The 21,281-nt window shown below is 39.0% G+C and overlaps 1 protein-coding gene and 1 long non-coding RNA gene across 4 annotated transcripts in view; one reads left to right on the top strand and one right to left on the bottom strand.

The window, feature by feature from the left end:
- LOC122543135 (uncharacterized) overlaps positions 1-14,288 on the bottom strand; it is a 164,961-nt gene extending 150,673 nt beyond the window's left edge. The window contains exon 1 of one of the 2 annotated variants that reach the window (XR_015754874.1): positions 14,218-14,288. This is a non-coding gene — a long non-coding RNA (uncharacterized LOC122543135). The remainder of the gene's footprint in view (positions 1-14,217) is intronic. The other variant, XR_015754873.1, reaches the window with a different exon arrangement.
- Positions 14,289-14,490: 202 nt separating this feature from the next.
- The window catches only part of LOC122543133 (zinc finger matrin-type protein 4-like), a 166,392-nt gene continuing 159,601 nt past the window's right edge, over positions 14,491-21,281 (top strand). For both annotated transcript variants that reach the window (XM_043681477.2, XM_043681481.2), the window contains exon 1: positions 14,491-14,670. In XM_043681477.2, the coding sequence (XP_043537412.1) occupies positions 14,494-14,670 (177 nt within the window). In that variant the 5' untranslated portion in view covers positions 14,491-14,493. The remainder of the gene's footprint in view (positions 14,671-21,281) is intronic.

Below are 21,281 nucleotides of genomic sequence, written 5' to 3'. Positions count from 1 at the left end.
AACATAACAACAGGTTTGTACATATCTGAAAACAATGAGCAGATAAAAATCATGCAAATGCCAAGTATTTTTCCATTGATACCAACATTTGTAGGATTAGCATTATTCTTCCATTCCCTTACAATAAACACTTTCATTCTGTTTTTCTCCTGATTACTTGCTGTATTTGTATACAAACTTTGTGATTTATTGACCAGAGTGCCCAGATCCTTCTGTATCCCCGAGTTCTGAAATATTTCTCCACTTAAATAATATGCTGTTTTATATTTCCTACGCAAATAGGAAACACATGAACATGCATTTTCTGCTCATGTTCTCAGTGGGTGGATCTCCTGAAGAAGGGCCTGTGCCCGAAACGTCGAATCTCCTGTTCCCTGGATGCTGCCTGACCTGCTGTGCTGTTCCAGCAATAAAGTTTCAATTTAGGATGCCAAAGCAAGGTAACTGAGATCAGTTTACTCAACATAGTCATTCATATCAGGATCTTCTTGCCTCTGTGCCATATATCACCACATATTTATACATTATGTTCGTTTTTATCTTATGCTTGTTTAAATAAATAAAGATTATCTAATGGAAGGACATTTTATTCATGCAATCAAGCAAAATCAAAATGGTTTCTTAAAAGGCAAATCATACTTGACTAATAGATGTGGTGTATTTAATTATCTAAAGGACATTTGACGAAGTACGGCTTATTGTCTATAGTATACTACGCAAGTGCGGATCCAGGATTGGTTATCTAACAGAAAGCAGAAAGTAGGGATAAAAGGTCATTTTTGTTTGCAATGTGTAAGTAGCCGAGTGCCACAGGATGGTATCACAAATTTTATTATCTGTATCATTGACCTGGATGTAGGGATTGAATGTATGGCAGCTAAATTTGCTGGTGATACCACATAGGTAGGGAAGTAAGTTTTCAAAAGGAGGTAGAAAATCTACAAAAGGGAAATGGATAAGTTGAAAGGAGTGAGAAAGAATTTGCAAGATAGAATATAATGTGGGAAATGATGAACCTGTCTACTTTGACATGAAGAATAGTAAAACAGCATATTATTTAAGTGGAGAAATATTTCAGAACTCGGGGATACAGAAGGATCTGGGCACTCTGGTCAATAAATCACAAAGTTTGTATACAAATACAGCAAGTAATCAGGAGAAAAACAGAATGAAAGTGTTTATTGTAAGGGAATGGAAGAATAATGCTAATCCTACAAATGTTGGTATCAATGGAAAAATACTTGGCATTTGCATGATTTTTATCTGCTCATTGTTTTCAGATATGTACAAACCTGTTGTTATGTTGAAATAGTTTAGGCACCAGAAAGGAAACAGAAATTAAAATTGCCTCGCATGAGATCCACCCACTGAGAACATGAGCAGAAAATGCATGTTCATGTGTTTCCTATTTGCGTAGCTTTGGATAATAAAATCTATTTACTGAAGATGTTCAATGATTTTGCAGTGATTAACTCATGTCCTTCAAGTGTGAACGCTATAAAATATAACAAAAGTACATGCACTACTCAAATCCAGTGTTCAGCTGTGGCCAAAGTCTCCTGTGATGTGGTGGGAGTGGCCCTACCCCTGGTTCTGGTCTCACCTGTCCCAGACACGTGTCAACATTTGTCTGAACAGATTGTTGGAAAATATCCAGATCTGTTGGCAGCAAAGGAGAAAAACTTCCATTGGTGCAACACTGTAAAAATGTCATCAATTGAAATGAATTGTACAAGTGTGCTTTGAAAGTTCTGTCCTTTGTCCTTTGAGGGCAGAGTTTGTGATCAATCCCAATTCTCCAATATTCATTTCACCAGGACTTCAGCTATCACTCAAAAACATAAAGTTGACAACATGGTTCTCTGTACTTGGCCTAGCCTCTAACAAAGCCCAACATGTTGATTAGGAATTTCAACCCAATCAAAATGCAGACAAGTGGCAAAGATCAATTTAGTTGCCTGAAGACAGAGTCATAGGATCTTTATAGCATAGGGGGAGGCTATTTAGCCCTTCATGCCTATGCTTTTAGTAAGCTGCATCTGCATTAAATAAGCTCATTAAAAGAACCTCTGAATGAGAATGCTGCTGCTCCAGGCGCCACGTCAATATTTTACCTCAACTGACACTTCAGGTGCCATTGATTATCAGAGGTAGCATGCCTCACATGAAAAGTTGTTCAGATGGATACAAGATAAACAGTAGTAATGGTCAAAGAAGAGCTGGTAGCACGAACCAAAACACTTCGAAATGTGACCTCCACCATTGTGGGACCTGTTGTATGTCAATGTCCAAGTACCTTACACAACAACTTTTCACGTGAAGGATGCTACCTCTGACAATCAATGGCGACTTGAACTGTCAGCTGAGGTAACATTTTTGACGTGGTGCCTGCAGCAGCAACTTTCTCATTCAGAGGTTCTTTAATGAGCTTATTTAATGCAGATGCCATTAATTTCCAGCAGAGACGTGAAGGACTAAATAGACAGGAGTAATATTTTAATCGTTGAGCACCTTGGAACACTGGTAAATAATAAAAGCTGGCATCTAAAGTCAAGTTGTTTCTATCCTTGAGTGAAAAAAAAAAATCAGTGATTCACTTGCAGTCAATTCTTGTGTAGTGTGGTGCAGAAGGCAGAGGAGTGGATAAGTTGTTGCCCACAAATTGGCACTGTGCACCATCTCAGTGGGTAGTTGCACTCACTTGTGAGTCATAAGACTGTAGGTTCAACTTCCATTCCAGAGAGATTCAAGCACAAGAATCTAGCAGTTGAGTGCTAAAGATTTCAAGTGCTAGAAGTACCATCTTTTGCTTCAGATATAAAAGATGCCTGGCATGATTTAAAAAATCGGAGAGTTATCGCTGATTAAAACTTACGCTGCAAAGTCTGGTTAAATGTAGCCATAACTGCTGTCTGAGAGAACTTGCTGTATGCAAATTGACTGCCACAACTCCTGCAACACAACACTGATGAAATCAAAATATTTACTTGGCTAAAGGCACTGTAGACTGCAAGCCATTTTATCTCCTAAGCTATACTGCAACTTGACAAAAATTGCACAAAATGAATAATTACTTTTAACTTGTCTAACCTCATATCTGTGCCTTTCAAATCACCAGTCCAAAACGAATCATCATACTACTTTCATCCTTTTTGAGAGAGAAGACAGGCAGGAGAAATATTGAACCAAATAATGGGAACAGGTTGTTTTCTTCTAACCTATTCATTACATTTGTTGGAAGCACTTTAATAAATTGCACAATATAGATTTAATTGGACTCAGTGATTGGCCGGACAAGGCAATGTCAATCAAGGGTGAATTACTGCCTTCTGTGAGCTGGAAGCAATAACATTGGCTCCACGGGAAAATGTATTCAGATAACTTTTTTTTAAAAAAAGCTTTTCACAAGTATTGTAAATTAGGTTAAACCAATTACTCCCGTCTTTAAAGGTCGTCACACAGCAAAATTGCAATGAGTGCTCTGTTATTTGCGATGACTTTTGAGACAACATCATAGCGATAAATAAAAACAGAAAATGCCAGGAGTATGCAGCATCTTCACTAAGGTTGACATTTTGGATTCGCAGACTTCATCGGAGCTGAAGACTGAAAAATAATCTGCCATTTTCGTGGGGCTGGAAGAAAAGGGGTGGGAGATAACGAAGAGACGTGTCTGTCGTAGAGGGGTATGACTGCATTGAATGGGCCAACCAGCTATTTAAACAGCAAACTGATAGTTGATGTGAATGGTGAACAGTCAAATCACGCAAAATCATGAATAGACAGAATAACCTGCCAAATTAAGGGCATTGAAAAGACACAGCACTGGTCTGCACAATAAAAAGACTCTGGCAAACATAGAAGAGAGACTGGGGTGTAAGACAAGCTAAAAATAGCAGCTTTCTCCTCCTCTTGCTTTTCTGCTGCTATGCTCCAAAAACGAATAACTTGAGGTGAAAGCTACCTGGTAAAATTTCCAATCTCAAACCGTGACATCCTATTCCCCAGATCATAATTTGGCTGAGCCCATTCCTGTTTTGCTTAGATTTTGGATTTTTTCTCATTGATCAAATTAAACATTGAAGCAATTGCTACGGCAATATGAAACTGGAGCCCAAAAGCTACAGTTTACTGAAGCCGCAAGAAAATAAATCATATCATCTTAGATTCCAAAAACTTACATTTCAAGTTCAGAGAAATGGGCAAACATCAATTTTAATTCCTAAACTTCTTTGAATATACCGAAGCTTTTATGGTCTCTCAATTTGCATATATTTTTACAGATTATTCCTGAAATTCAACTGCAGTCCTCATTTGGGATTAATCGATCATAAGGGCTTAGTGTTAAATGTGACTGCACTGAGAGGTTTATTTCTTGTCCAACTGTAATAGCTTTCTTTCTAAGTAGTTGCTTTTCAGAAATGCTACCTGGCCGTTCAGATGAAAGGAGCTATCTATGCATGAAAACAGAAATGCACTTCTGTCACTGCATTTCCCTTTCCTTCCACAGCCTCACAATATTATGGTACAAAGGTAGCCTGTGACTTAGATTAAACCGCAATAGCCCTATAAGGAGGCAATCATTATTGCTGGACTCTTAATCCAGAGACCCAGGTAATGTTCTACAGACCAAGGTTCAAATCCCGCCACAGCAAATGGCGGAATTTGAATTCAATAAATATCTGGAATTAAGTGTAATGATGACCAGGAATCCATAGTCAATTGTTGGAAAAACCCATCAGCGACACTGAAGTCCTTTAGGGAAGGAAACTACCATCCTTGGCCAATGAGTGACTCCAGACCCACAGCAATGTAGTTGACTCTCAACTGATCTGGGTAATTAGGGATGGGCAGTGAATGCTGCCCTGGCCAGTGATGCCCTCACTCTATGAATGAATTTTTAAAAAAGGTTGGAAAACTTCTAGGCAGGATATCCATGTAGTCCACACTCACACGATTTTCATTGTGTCTTAACTTTTCAGTCTTTTTGAGGAAGGCCTGTCAGTTTTATTTTCCTTTGAAAGTCCCTTGTCAAATTGAACTTTGGGACAAATGACAGAATCTTGACATTGGGCAATTATTTCCTGTGCATTTGTATAATAATTTTGTTTCACACTTAGCACTCTTTCCAAGTAACACTCAATTCATTTTTTTAGGAAAAAAAGTAAAAGCTGGTAATGGCATTGCTTTTCCAAAACAACTTATCACTATCAGCTGCAGAACAGACCGCTCAACAACCCCAGATTTAATTTCAATGCAATTACCATGTCATCACGACAACCCTCTCTTGATTCACAGAACCAAAGTCAGTGCTGCTGGCCAGAAAGCTTAACTCAATCCCTGAATTCAACACCAGCTGCAGGAAATTTAATCAAGTGTTTTGAGACCTCTGCTGAGGCAGTTGAAGTTTGAAAGCAGAAAACTACAGGGTTACATGATTTTTGTAATCTGATTTTTACTTTTAAAAATGAGCAGTGGAGAATTAATTTCAGATTTACATATGTAATGGTAAGATTTTCTGCCTACTGTAAACATTGAAATTTAAATATATTTTAGATGGGGCAGGAAGGGAAAGTGTGAGTGGGAAATAAGTTAGAAATTAAAAAGACAGCATTCAAACTCAGCTCAATAGATTGATGCAGTGTTTATAATGGATTTATAATGCTGCAATTACACAGAGGTGTTCTGATGATGAACATTATTAAAGGGTAGCTGGTAGTATTGTTATAATATTAGTAGACTATAATCCACAGCCCTAGGCTAACGTTCTGGGGATAAAAAACAAAATACAGCAGATGCTGGAGATCTCAAGCAAACATAGAATGCTGGAAACATTCAGCAGGTCTGGCAGCATCTGTGGTGAGAGAAACAGAGTTAATGGTATGACTCTTCACATCTCCCTGCAAAAATGCAGTTTCAATATCAATTTATCTACCTCCCAACCATTTGTTGCTACCAAAGCCAATAAGACCTTCAAAATTGGTTTTCCTGCCTTTGGTCAATCTACTCTCATAGCCTGAGCTCCCAGTCTTTGTTTCCCCAACCATTGGCCTTGCTTTCACTTGACATCTCCCAGAGGGCACCTCATCTGTGCATATCTACCGACGTAATTGGAGTAATTATCCCAGTCAGTCAATCTCCTCTGTGTACTTCCAAATTCTCTCCAGTTTTATAGTTCTTATTATTTGATATCTCTTAATATACCCTCTAATTTGTCCCTGACTACTAAGACTTCCTGATCACAGAGGTTTCCGCTCCTGGTAACATTCCTATTTTGTATGCTATTTCTTATACTTGTTAAATACACCTTGCCTCAATACAGGAGCAAATTTCTACAGATGCTGGAATCTGTAATGAAAACAAAAAATACTGGAAATCGCAAGAGGTCAGGCAGCATTACGGACAGAGAACAAGCTAACGTTGCAAATCATCTAGACTTGACACATTAGCTTGCTCTCTCTTCATGGATGCTGCCATGACCCACTGATTTCCAGCATGTTCTGCTTCCAATCTCCATCTTGCCTCTCTTTCTGTAACTGTTTGACATTCCCCTCCTCTTCACAGAATTTCTGTCAATGGTTAATGATATCTTTCTAGAGGCACGTTTGCTCTCTGACCCAGTGTTTAAGCCTACAATTCTTTCCTTCCATGTCTGTACTTCATGTTCCCAATCAACAGGCCTAAATTCATGCCCCTCATCCTGTACCTTCAGCCAGCTTTTATATTTTCCAGTGACCTTCCCTGCTCAAAGTATATCAGTTACATTTCTCCATTAACTCATTCCTCCAAGTGAATATTTAACTTTACTATCCACTTTTTAAATCAGTTGTGCTTTGGGACCAATTACCTCCTATTGATCATCAAAACTGAACTACCCATCATTAGAGGAACTCTCATTTATAGCAGTTTGATCCTCAGAGCTGCAACATTTTAGTCTGAGGGGTACTTGGTTTTTCAACGAGGAGAGAGTGAGGACTGCAGATGCTGGAGATCAGAGCTTAAAAATGTGTTGCTGGAAGAAGGGCTTATGCCCGAAATGTCGATTCTCCTGTTGCTTTGATGCTGCCTGATCGGCTGTGCTTTTCCAGCAACACATTTTTAAGTACTTGGTTTTTCATTGTTTTCTGCGACTCCTTCAGAATCTGCAAATTTGTAATCCATACCAAGCAATCTTTAAAAGTGCATCCAAACAGTCTGGTTCCCATGCTATGCAATTATTATTTTTCTGTCTTCATCGATAACCATTCCGAGGCCTCTCCATTCTTGAAGTCTGTCTTTCTTGTAATGACCAGATTTCACAGATGGAAGCTAGTTTCCAATGGCCTCACTTTAAGACTTGTTGAATTGTTTCTGAAAATTCAGCCTTAATGAAAGATTTTCTGTCGGTATGCCAGGTATTCAAAGGCTCTAGAAAAAATGCAATATAACACATGCAATTCAAATGCTTCATGAAAGTTGAACCAATTACAGCCCTTCCCCATTCTGAGGGCTGATCACTTGACACTGATGGATCTTTGGGATTCCTACTACAAACTGATGTGGATTCTAATCTTCTGACCAAGCGCAATGAATTTATGGCATCTGCAATGCCATGCAAGTGCAAATGATAATTTACAATTTGGCTGATCTGCCAAAATCCTACAAACCATTTAGTCTATCGTTGTTTCTTTCACATTACCCATTACTAAAGGGCTCTCCGCTGCCAAATTCATTAATATTATGTGCATATCCACACAAATGTATCTGAATTCATCATGAGCAAATACTGCTGCCCCCACTCCCCATTATCAGTGAGAAATTTTACCAGTAGTCCAAATCTGATCCCTAACCACTTTTCTATTGTCTTATCAGGACCTGATTTTCCTTTTCTCATCTTTGCTGGTTTTCTTTTAAACTGATGCCTGATACAATCGGATTGCCAAAGTTTTCAAAATGTAAAAATGTACATGTTTTAATCCTTTGGCCCACACTTTGAATCCAAGCCATTATCTCATTGAAATTGCTTGCTAACAGCGGACTTCTTAAAGGGTGTAATGATATCCTACAATGGTTTCATAGAAATCTTGTATCTATTACTTAGCTATTACATGATATTATAGCCCATCATTAGTTTTAATCTTTTAGAAGGTGGATGGGCAAATTGCCTCCGTAATTTCAACACAATCGACTTTTTGTCTTTGAAATCTTTATGTCTGATGTCAATAACACTTCTTAAATTTCTTAGTTCAGAGGTTATCTTCAATTAAAGGAATACAATCATATCTCAAGTGTGTAAAGTGCAAATTCAGATTTTCCAAATGGAAGAGCTTTATTGTTTTCCGTATCCTGTTTCATCCGTGCTTTCTTCATCAATGATACGGTCAATAACAAGGGTATTTCATTTGACACTCCATCTCTTAACAAAATGATTGTAAATAATCTGGATTCAAGGGATAGGTGCACTTTAAGCATTTTAGTATGTTAACATCAACAAGTGGAAATTTGGTTGAACTCAAATTCCTTCACATTGTCCCATTTGATTTTACTCAGAATCTCAATAGCAGTTTAGCCAGTCTATTTTACACATGGCAGACATGCAGCCACTGTCAAGTAATGCACAACAAAGAATCTGCCATCAATACAAACATCACTGGGCTAAAATTTCTAGTGACCAATAAATTAGTTCTCATTGCTCCATATCTCCAACTTCTACCTTCAAATCCTCTGTTTCGTGCTTGGTTTTGACTAATTCATCATCACGTTTAGGACAACATATAGCATTGTGGTACTTTTAATTGAACCCAACTAAGCATTTCTAGGCTATTTCCTGTTCACAAAATTCAAAACAAATCCAAACTGGTTAAAAGCTGCACATGCTGCATTTATGAAACACAGAAATTGCTGGAGAAACTCAGCAGGTCTGACAGTATCTATCAAGAGAAGACAGAGCTAACGTTTCAAGTCCAGTGACCCTTCCTCAGAACTAGTTAAATATGTTTCTGCAAAAGCAGGTCAGAGGCTAAGAATGGTATACAACTTACCTCCTGCCTCCTGAAAGCCTACCCACCATCTACAAATCAGGAGGGTAGTGGACTACTCCCCCGGCCTGGATGAGTGCAGCTCCAATCACAAGAAAGAAACTCAACATCGCCCAGGACAAGGCAGCCACCTTGATTGGCATCACATCTTCAACATTCATTCACTTCACCATATGCAACCCCTCTAAATTTTTCTTCTGAGGTCCACAAACAACAGAGACTTCTGGAACTGGATGTCAATGCTACAATCTGCATCAGCACGCTGACTGCTGTGAGCAGAACCTGGGAGCACCTACATGTGCATGTAGACACACAGCTTAGAGGGAACATTGTTCACCACAGACATACAGTGGCAGCAGTGTGTATCCCAACCAAGGCTTCGCCAGCTACACCTTCCAAACACGTGACCCTACCACGGAGAGGGACAAAGGGGACACTATCACTGTAAGTTCCCCTCTAAGCCACATGCCATCCCAACTTGGAACTGCATCATCCTTCCTCCACTGTCTTTGGGTCAAATTTCTGGAATGGCACAAATGCACTTGGATGTCTCTCCACCCCATGGACCATAATGGTTCAAAGTGGCAGCTCACCACCACCACCTTCTCCAGACTCATCTTATTAATTTCATTTTGTAAAAAAAAAAGCTTTGTTTACAGTGCTTGTGGAACTTCAGAAAGTGTTTTTCTTTTCATTAATCCTGTCCTATCAGTTTCTGGAATCTGTTGTCAAGAGTTATGGGAGTGCATTTCAAATTACATACGAGCATATTTTTTTTCCCCAAATACAATCTCTAATGTTAGAAAACCTATAATAAATGCTGATTGAAGCATGAGTATGCCTGAATGATTAAATCAGCTTAACATTTCCTTCTGCTGGAATGATTCATTGTGACCAATAGGTTAGATAGTGATGTAACTATTGACCTGTAGCAATTGAGTTTGTTATAGCAATTCTGGCTTCAGCCATGCATTAACAGTCTCTCTCTGTCAGCCAAACGTACTATCCGAATCAATAATCTATCTGCTAGTGCTTACGAAATGACATAACCATCTTCCCATTGGTCCCCCCAACTCAGCCCCATTGGTAAAAATGAATAATTGCTGTTCAAAGGGTTTATATTTGATGAAGAGCTCCTTTCTCAAGATAAGCAGCGATCAACTTCTAATGATACCTCAGAAATGGTAGTAAGATATTAACTTAATATCTAACAGAATACAGTATTGTGTCAGAATTACTGATTTTACTCAGCATCCTGTACACAGCTAAATGGTGTTATTCTCCAGGCCAGTAAACAAGAGAGGGGGATTCGCGGGTGCTGACAGATAGATTGCTGAAGCCATCAATGTGACAGCAGTAAAGAGAGCAAATGGGATTGTGGCTTGTGCAACCAGAGGATTAAAGCACAAATCTCCAGGAGGTGCTGAGTGTGTACAGGTTTTTATTTATATATAGGACCACTCAGCAGACAGAATTTGGTTCTAATCATCATATTATGCAAAACAAATGTGGGCCCTGGAAAGGGAGCAGCCAAAGTGCTCAATGTGTTGGTTTGTCTGGACTGGAGTTCCAACGAAATGCTGCTGATGCTTGCACTGAAGAGGGAAGATACCAGGCATCATCAAAATGTGAAATTGCCAATTTTAGAAGGATTAATAAAAAAAAGCACATTACCTAAAATAGTGAGAGATTGCAACACTCCGGGTGTCTGTGCACAAATCACAAAAGGTTATTGTGATGAGGGGCATAGATAGGATAAGCAGACAAGGTTCCCTGGAGGAGGGGGGAGCCCAGAACTAGAGGGCATAGGTTTAGGCTGAGAGGGGAAAAGATATAAAAGGGACCAAAGGGGCAACCTTTTCACACAGAGGGTGGTATGTGTATGGAATGAGCTGCCAGAGGAAGCGATGACAGCTGATACAATTACAGCATTTAAAAGACATCTGGGTGGGTATATGAATAGGAAGGGTTTAGAGGGATATGGGCCAAGTGCAGGTAAATAGGACTAGATTAGGTCAACTTATCTGGTCAGCAAGGACAAATTGGACTGACGGGTCTGTTTCCGTGCTGTACATCTCTATGACTCTAGGTGCACCAAGTAATTAGGCAAACTAACAGAATGCTACCATTTACAGTGAGGAAAACTGAATACAAAAGGAGTGACTCTCTGCTTCTGTCATACATGGCACTGGTAAGTCCACATCTAGAACAGTGTCCAGTATTCTTCCTTACTTAAAGGAAGAATTCAAATGCATTGGAAGTTGAGAGAATGTTTACCTCACTAAGATCCCAACAGGGTTGGTGTGAACATGAAAGAATCTACAACAAGGAGTGACTGTTCAAAAATCAGTGCTTGCCGTTTTAAAACAGAGATACGTTGAATTTCTTTATTCTGAGAGGGTCATGGGTCTTTGGCATGCTCTTCCTGAAAACTTGGTGGGAACAGAGTCCTTGAACATTTGTAAGGTAGAGATCGATAGATGTTCATTATCAAGGGGAAGCAGAAATATGAATTAGAGGTTCCAATCAGACCAGCCATGATCTTATCCAAAAGCTGAGTAGGCTGGAGGGACTGAATGCCTATTTCTGTTCTACTTTCCAATGTTTGTATCATACCCACAAAGAGTACGGGCAAGTTAAATCTCAACACGTCTAATATGGTCAACACTGATCAGTTGTATTTTAAGCTAAGGAGAGTGAGAAAGATTTCACAACTTTACACTGAGGAGAGGGCCCCATTTGTACCAGCAAATTCAAGACCAAGTTAGACAAGAATCCAGAGAATGTACTGATGAAAAAAATGTAGGGTGCAATAGGTCATGATATTTCCCAGGTGCTGGAAGGGTGCAATGTTTCTTCCACTTCCCCATCTCTCTACGATCCAGCTTCAGGAGGAGATTTTATCTTGTATATGCCTGTCAGAATAATCACAGCATTGTACAGAATGTGGAGGGAGAGAATGTTTTCATCCTATGGCTTTGCCAGCAATGAATTTATTTCACAGAAACCTAGTTTCTAAAAACATTTAATTTCTGTCAAGAATTGCTACTGCTTTCTCTGCCATTTCAGATTTATTATTTGTTCTCTTTCACTGGACTATTTCTTTGTGGCTTCCCTTCACTCTCAACACTGTCCTTCTCATCTTATTTAATTGAAAATCCTTACAGGAAAAGGAACACCCAGTTTTGTAGACAGAGCTATGAGTAATGCTGAACTCAGAAGAGCAGAGCACACAGTGTTAATCCACTTAGCTATCCTAGTTGCAAAAAGACAACACAGAATGAACATTGACAAACGTAAATGTGTACACCTGCATTTATGTATGAGAAAAGGGCATGCTGCATAGCAAGGAAAAACAGACAAAGCTCAATGTGGAGAGGAATTCACTGAGTGAATTCCAAAAGAAAAGACATGAGAATGTCTCTCATGAAAAAGGAATTATCTAAAATTCTCATCTCTTTTCCTACAAAAGATAACAAAATGTTAATTTTAAGTATTTTGAGTTTTTATTTCTGGTTTTTATTCCCATCATTTTTCAATTCCTTTCAGATGCTTTCTTATATTTCAAAAATGATTGACTGTAAAGTGATTTAGGCCAACGCGAGGTCATTAATATCAATGCATGCCTGTCTTCCTTTCTGCTTGGGGGAAAACAGTTCCATGGGAACCCTCAGTCTTCTAGTACTTGATTCAGATGGATAAAGGGAGTTGACTCTTGCAGAACAAAACCAAGTTTAATTTCAATCAGTCCGACACATATACCCGGTTGAGCAGTGGCTTAATTTTCAGTTCTCTTGCTATCAGATGATGGAAATAAAAATCTCAGGGCTGCAACAGTTACCCTTGGTGATAATCAGATAACTCAGCAGAGTTGGTAACACAAAAGCAAGATGCACAATAGACCAAAACCACAACATCTGCAGGTTCAGAACTGGTAACCCAACTAAAAGCCAGACATTTGATCATTAGTCAGAACTGTGATCAGCTTTGGAATTAAGTCACCCATGTTTAGTTAAAATCTGATCAACCCCATAGTTGGCAAAAGACTATTATTTCAGCAGTCTTTGCTGAAAGATTATAGGTTGCCACATGGACTTTGAACAAGATGGGATTGTAGTTGAAATATCTGTGCAAAGATTTAACTGTGCACTTTCTAAAGTTTATTTGAAGCTGCTGAACTAACCATGGTAAATAATGTCTACAAACCAGTTGATGTGATGTAATGTAATTTTGACCCTGACAAAATTTTAACAGCCCATTGTATGGGATGGCCACCACACAAAAGAGCAGGCATTCTGTGCTTACTTAAAAATCTGTCTTTGCCTGCCTCATAAGGATAGGAGTGTTCCTCTCTAATGCTTCAAGTGGACTAGTCAGACAAATGGTCCTCAGATTGTCTCGCAATGGGCCTGTATTCTTCCATCTGGATTTACCCTGGTACGAGCAAAAAGTTTCTGCAACTCATGGTCTTGATCTGCCTGAACGCTCTCAGCCTCCCCTGAATCCTGTTGCACAGCGATGGTTTGAATGCACGAAGGAAGGTGGTCAGTTAGCAAACACAATCCAAGGAATTGCACTGTCCTGATTCCCAGTTTTCCCCAAACTCCAGGATCCTTTCTGTTTTTCCACATTACTATCTTTGCCTTTAGAAAAGGATACCACGTTTAATTTAATGGAGACTGCACCAGGAGAAATTCAGAGTGAATCTGAAAATACTTAGTGCTCTTCAATGTCCTTGAGTATGAGGCAGGGTGTATTAGTAGGCCAATTTTGTTTCTTTTTTAAAATCTTCATGTCCTATTTCTTTCACTTTCATTGAGTCTTCCTTGCGCAGGTCTGAGCAGTAATGTTTGGAATGTAACATCCAAAATATCTTCTCGTGCGGGTGAAAGCAACAGTCCAATATAGTAAATCAAAGCTTTAAGACTTTTTTTTAAAAACAACAGAAACAATTAGATGCGATGTGCAATCAAAACACAAATTCAGGACCAAGGAAGACTCCTCCATTTTGCTGGGTGATGGGTGACGTGATTTCTTTTTGGGAAGCAAAATGTACGAAAACACTCCAAAACAAAAGTGCAATCCACATTATTCCACAAAATTTTTAAATCTGTGAACCTTTTGCCAATTGTGGATCCTGGACTAAGTACAAAGTAAAATATGCAGTCCTCTATTGTCGTGAAAATAAAAGAAAACTTACATGAAACATGATGAAAGAACTCATAGTTCCCCAATTGTACGTGTCAACATTGAGGAGACGACAAGTCACCCTATTTTCTTCCCCGTCCCTCAGAGCAATCAAGCAAGAGGCAACGCCAGCTGAGCAACCTGGTTGCTAAGAAGGCGTATGGACAATGACTAGCATCTATCTAATCCAATGGGGTAGCAGGGTTCTGGATCCAGTAGCCAATGGAGAATCGGGAGGAGGCAGAGGGTGGGAGCTTCCATTCTACTCTAGTGCAGTCACTGAACATCAATGTTGTATTTACACAGACAGACCGAGAAAAAAAGATACGGTGATGATCTTATCCCCTCCTGTCTTCTTACTCCTGAATGTTTACATCGAATGGCTTACAGTGTCTCTGTCAAACTACAACACAATCTCTGTGCGCTTCCTTCTGGATATTATCGAGGGGCTGGTTTGCAACTGCAGGTATTGTGAAGTGGGATTTTCTCTGTTTAAAAAAAAATCAAGCGTTGTAACTTTCTTACATTTCTTTTTCTAGGGCGTAAGATGTTAAAACTTGTCGCGCTCACTAATTTTTTTTTAGCAGTAGAAGTTGCCTCTTTTGCCGGAGCTTTCCCTCTATCTTCTCCCCCCACCGCCCGCATTCTCAAAGGTGAGCATGAGCCAACAGGGCTCATCACCACAATCAAAGCTCATGGAGTGAGATCTGTGTTGTTTTTGCTCATTGTGACCTGCTTTCATACATGCAGTTTGTTACCATGGATTTTCAGGCGGCAGAGAAAAACAATGTGCACACTATGGACTTTGATGCACAGAATAACCTTTCAGGATGTAGATCGGTCGCAGATGATGTGCCTATCTTTACTAAAACATCTTGCTTCTATAACAGGACGCTGCAACATATTTTTGGCCGAATTTTGAATGGCAAAGATATATTATTGTCACATTTGTGTTTTGATGTAAACTGACAAACAAGAGTGTGTGCAATCCAGATTAACCTTCCTGTTGCCTCAAAGAGAGAATGAAACGTTAGACATCTCCTACGTTGATAACGAAATTTCCAAAACAGTGGCATGGCTTGTGATTTCAAACAAAATGACTATTCAGATTCTGTAAAGTGACACGGGAGAGAGCTGCCAGGGCAGTAAGTTATTAGAGAAGCAATCAATCAGCACTAGCTGGCTATGCCATATGCTGCCACTCATTTAAAATTTACGATCTTATCAAACACACACAAAAAACTTGCTCTTCAAAAGAATTTTGTCAATAATAGAAAAGATGGGTGGTTTTCTCAACAAAGAATGAAGTACAAAAAAAAACAGCAAAAATATTGAGTAATGAGAATCTAGCCGTCATCATGAATCTTTTTTAAGTGCTCCGAAAAGGATGAAATATCCCAGTTGCCATTGCATAGGGAAAGAACTTGCTGATGATTTTATAACGTGTGAAGGAAGTATGATAAATGTAAGTTGATATTTAGCAGCTGCATTGAATTGGCAAAATACAAATGATCCCCTTTAGAATCAATCAAAAATATTTATTGTTGCCCCTGGCTATATCGTAATTTGAAGAGTGCATTTGCTATCCATGGACAAAAAGGGAGTACAATATTTGTTTCTAGTATCAGGCTTATGATCCTGGAGCATAACAAAATTGCATTTGCAGGGGGATAACAAGCTTCTGAATACTTTGGTAGATTTAAAGACACAGTTTCCTTTGCAGAAGTCACTATATTCCGAGTCTGTTAAGCTACAGATTCTTAATGAACTTGTAGTTGGATTATCAGGTGGATGTGTTGGATGCATGTGAATTCAGTCCTGTACAACAGAAACGAAGTGGAGCGCACATACCATATGTTGCCTGTCACCACTTAGTTCAGAAACAGCATTAGCAGAAATCTTAGGACTGGTCACTTGATTTATCCATTGGAAGTGGCACAAAGTCAGTGATCTAAACAGAATGGGAAAGAGCTAAAAGAGTGGGGGAAAGGGGAAATTAAATTAATGGGCGAGCAGCATTTGCAGTGAGGTGAAGCTTCCTATGATAAAAATTGCTGAAAAAGAATGAGAAAAACAAGATTTTCTGTCACATCCTTCAGCAAGGAAGGAATGTTATTCCAATATCATCTTTCTTCTTTGAAAACAGGGGAGAATTGAGAAAATCAACTTATTTTATCTCATAACGAGATGTTGTTTCCTTGAACAAATTCATGCTATGTCCTCACTGTGCTGAAATAAAGATTGCTTACATGCTATTCAAAACTTACTCATATCAACAACCTTCTGGAACCCTTTAGTTCTCCCTCATGCCCTCCTCTACAACCAATAAGGTTTTGAAACTTGAGATTGGCATGACAAAATCTTGACTCCCTTACATACATTAGGAGAAAGTGAAGACTGCAGATGCTGTCTCCCTTACATACATTTGCAATCTTGAAGTGTCTAGCTTTTAACTGATTGAAATGTTTGAAGCATTTTAGCTGGTTAGTGTCTTTCGAAATTAACTGTATGAAATATTCTCTCTTGTATTACAAAATGATAGTATTCCGATGCAGATAATGAATAGTTCCTATGAAAATTTCACTTTCAAATGATTACCAAATGGACAAGCATTGACAATCTTCTGGTGCATTATTTTGTTCAATTTTTATGCTACTTTTTTTTCAAGTCACAGCCCCATCGATTCCAGCAATGAAAGAGCTGTTAAAATCTATGCCTGGATTTCTGTTAGTACAATTCTGACAATTTGTGGAGTCTTTCTTTGGTTCTCATGAATCTCAGTCACCACTGTTTACGTATGCAGCCTGAGCATAAGTGTGCTCAGTTATTGGACCTAATGTGTCAGCCTGAAAATGGCGAGAATAAACATGGGAATACCCAAAACTAAATGCAGTGAATTTGAATTCAAATGGCATTGTTACTATTCTGCAGGAATGTCAAGTGTGCTTTGCAGCTTTGCCTAGAAACACTATTGCCAAGTTGTTGTGGTCACCTTTTTAGTAAGAGGGTGCTGAATAATATGATATGTTTGATGTACATTTCCTTTGTGGCCTTGAGATTAGGTCATGAGGCAGTCGCATGAGAATACCTAATGCGTTTACTTAACACTGCTTTCTTGCTGTTTTCAGGGAAAATTAATCAACTCTGTATGAAAAATTGTTCTGCATTCATATATTAGTAGACACAGAAGTGGGCACAGTCTGAACCTTGGGTTTGGAGATGATTGTGTAGATAGGATGATGCCAGAAAATGAGGTAGGTGAGCAGGAACATGTGTTTTGGAGATGCTGCATTTGGAACAGGAAGTTGGCAAGGGTCAAGGTTTATAGCCAACAGGATGTTGGCAGTAGAATATTTGGTAAATTTGGAATTGAGTACAGATGAAGACCGTGAAAGCTTGAAAAATGCTCCTTATGGTGAGGTGATGCCGGATTTTGCAATAATCAATGTGGATTGATAAAAACCGAAAGAACTGCCGATGCTATAACTCAGAAACAAAAACAGAAGTTGCTGGAAAAGCTCAGCAAGTCTGGCAGTCGCTTTGCAGAGAAATCAGAATACATATTATGGGTCTAGTGATATCAGCTCATCACTTGCTCCTCAGTGCCTCCACATTCCACATTAGGCAGCACCAACGTTTCGGTCATACTTCATGGACACTGGTCACATGTAACCCACGAATGTAGCAGCATGAGGGTCAAAACTGTTGTTCTGTAGTAGCATGTAAAACACTCCATCCGCCTATTGAAAGGCACTAAAACTACTTTTTAAGTGACCTATCAGCATTGGGTGAGGATTAAGAAGAGGTGATCAAAATGAGGATTTAGTGCAATAATCCCTCCTTTTCACCACACCAGAATCTGTGTGAATTCCCTGAAGAAAACATAGGGCAGAATTGAGAAATCAGTTCATCAAATGATAAAACCAGAAAATGAATGGAAAGGACATGAAAACAAAAGAAAGTAGTTACTCAAATTGCTTAAAATAATATAAAGCTCTATACGAGTAAATAGGGAAAAATTTTATAACAAGCTGTGGGAAGAATAGTAAGCAGAACAAAGATTCAAGGTGTTTGGCAAAAAAAAAGCAGCATTCGTTTATTCATTTATTTAAGTATAAATTATCTAAAACTTGCAACTTTCACTTTGAAAATGCAGTTGTAACAGAGTTGAAAAGCAAGAATTTACAGGAGCCAAAAGAGAGAATGGAGAGGAGACTAATTGGCAAACTTGTTGTAAGAGGTGACACAGACAATATGTTTGAATAGCTGGTGTCCTTTAGTGTCATCTCATTCTATGATTCCTCAAACTGCTTTACTGGCTTGTGTTATTGCTCTGGTATGCAGATGACAACAAAAGTATCATCCTTTATCATTCACTGTTCCTGGTATATTTACACTCAATGTCAGAAAGCTTTCAAGGCAAAGCCCTTTTATGACACTATTACCTAAAGTTGTTCAAAAACAAAGATGCATTTGGAATGGTTGAACTCTTTGCTCCAGGTCATTGCACATTCTAAATCACTAATATTCTGTGTCCATCAGCCTAAACAAAATGCTGTGCACACATATAAGGTTTTTACAGATCAATTAGTGTTACACATGGACATTTCTGTCATGCAGAGAAATAGCAGTGCGGGAAAATTAATAATGTTATTGCATAGCACTTTGCTTGAGAATGGTCAGCCAAATCGTTGCATGACAACAAAGGAAATTTTCAGGTTATAAAGGACGAGAGGGAAAGAAAAAGATAAAAAGGCTACTTTCTGAAGCACACTTTGCATTCAGAAGGCCATGGTCAATCATTTGTACGTTGTTGTACCCTGAACACCCAACCGCTCAAAACTCCCCTCCTCCAAATTCCTCCCTGAATGTGCTGCCTTTTTAGTTCAAAGGGTCTTGTGGGGTACAGCTCCTCATGTGAACCTTCATATTTTCCAAAATGAGTGAGCATCATCAGACTATTATTTGTTAAAAATATCTTTTTTTTATGTCTTCAATTTGTATGACATTTTTCCCAAGTACCTTGCAGCCACCAAAGTCCTTTAAGATATTATAAGGTCCTCACAAATCCCATATATGAAAAACAGCAGCCTATTTTTGGAGATCAATCTTCCAAATTCAGAAACATGACAAGCCAGTGTATAATTTGCTTTAATGTTGTTAAATCAGGGAGAAATACTGGCCAGGACACCAAGACTAACTCCCCTGTTCTTCTTCAAAATAATGCCTGTGATCATTTTGTTTTAAACTCTATTTTGCATTCCGAAATAAATCAGAGTCAAGGTAAAAATTGTGAAGTTCAAATAATTCTTGCCTGCTCTGGCCTACATATGATTCCACAATGACAATGACAAGAAACAATGTGGTTGATTCTTGATGCTGTGAAGTGTCCTACAGAGCCAGTTGGTCCAAAAGGCAATGGGGATGTGTGACAAATGCCAGCCTTTCCAGTAACATGCACATCACATAAGAATTTTTAAAAATATCAAACTGAAGATGTAAGGTCCTACCAATTGTGGTATTGTAGCAGTTTTGATAAAATTTACAATTTCATTTTGTGGAAAAAACCTTGACCTTGAACTGTGCAGCAGGTAAACCCAAAAGGTCGCCCCACTTTTGAATCATTTGGAAATAATGCCATGGAAGTTTTAGCAACAAGATTATTTCACAAATTTGATTGGAATCTCGGAGGAAGTGACAAGGAAGATTGATGAGTGTAGTACAGTGAAAGTTGTCAACATGGATTTTACAAGGTCCTACTGGCAGGCTGATCAAACAAGGAAAGCTCATGGACTACAGAATAATGTGCTTAATTGGGTCCAAAGTTGGATTAATAACAGGAAACAAAGGGTAATGGTTGAAGGCTGCCCTTGCAAATGGAAAGCTGTTTCAAGTGATGTCCCACAGGGCTTGGTATTAGGGCCCCTGTTGTACATTTTATGCATTAACGATTTGGATTTGAACATGGGGGGCACAATTGGGAAATGTGCAAAGGACACAAAAATAGTCGATCACATGGATACTGTGGAGGATAGCTCTAAGCTCCAAAATGATATGGATAGGTTGATCGATTGGGCAGAGAAGTGGCAGATGGAATTCAACTCTGGTAAGTTTGAGGTAATGCTTTTTGGGAAGTCATAGTGGCATACAACATGAAAACAGACCCTTTGGTTCAACTTGTCCATGCTCACCAGGTTTCCTACAGTGAACTAGTCCCATTAGTCTCTCCCTTAAATGGGAGGCTTTGGCAAGTGGTATTATTGTTGGACTGTTAATCCAGAGACCCAGGTAATGTTCTGGGGACCCAGGTTCAAATCCATCAAGACAAATGCTGGAATTTCAATTCAATAAAAATCTGGAATTAAGAGTTTAATGATGACCATGAACCCATTGCTGGTTGTCAGGAAAACCCATGTAGTCCACTCATGTCTGTTTAGGGAGGAAAACTGCTATCCTTACCCAGTTTGGTGTATATGTAACTCCAAACCCACAACAATGTGGTTAACTTTTAGCTGCCTTAGGGGCAATTATGGGAGGAGGGGGGAAATTAATGATGGCCTAGCCAGTAATGCACTCATCCCATGAAGGAATAAAAAAAACTGCCTGCATTTGACACGTATTCCTTCTAAACCTTTCCTATCCATGTACCTGTCCAAACTTCTTTTAAATGTTGTAATTGTACCCACCTCTATCACTCCATCTGGGCAGCTTATTCCATAAATGTACCACCTTTGTGTGAACAAATTGTCCCTCAGCTCTGTTTTAAATCTTATCCCTCTCACCTTAAACCTATGCTCTCTAATTTTGGACTCCCCTACTCCAGGAAAAAGACCTGGCTATTCTCCTGATTTATGCTTCTTATGATTTTATAAGCCTCTATAAGGTCACCCCTCAGTCTCCTCCACTCCAGGGAATAAAGTCCCAGCTTATCCTCTCCCTCTTGCTCAAATCTTCCAGTCTTCTTTACATCCTTGAAAATCTTTTTGCTCCCTTTCCAATTCAATAGCATACTTCTTAGAGACAATAACTGGGAATATACTGACAGGGATGGATGAAGTAAGAGATCTTGGCATGCAA

The sequence above is a fragment of the Chiloscyllium plagiosum genome, unplaced genomic scaffold (genome assembly GCF_037043375.1).
Source record: "Chiloscyllium plagiosum isolate Xiang-an unplaced genomic scaffold, Cpla_swu_hap1 HiC_scaffold_48, whole genome shotgun sequence".
NCBI classification, from domain to species: Eukaryota; Metazoa; Chordata; class Chondrichthyes; order Orectolobiformes; family Hemiscylliidae; genus Chiloscyllium; species Chiloscyllium plagiosum.
Note: the sequence above shows the minus strand (reverse complement) of the source record. Positions and strands in the feature narration are given on the sequence as shown.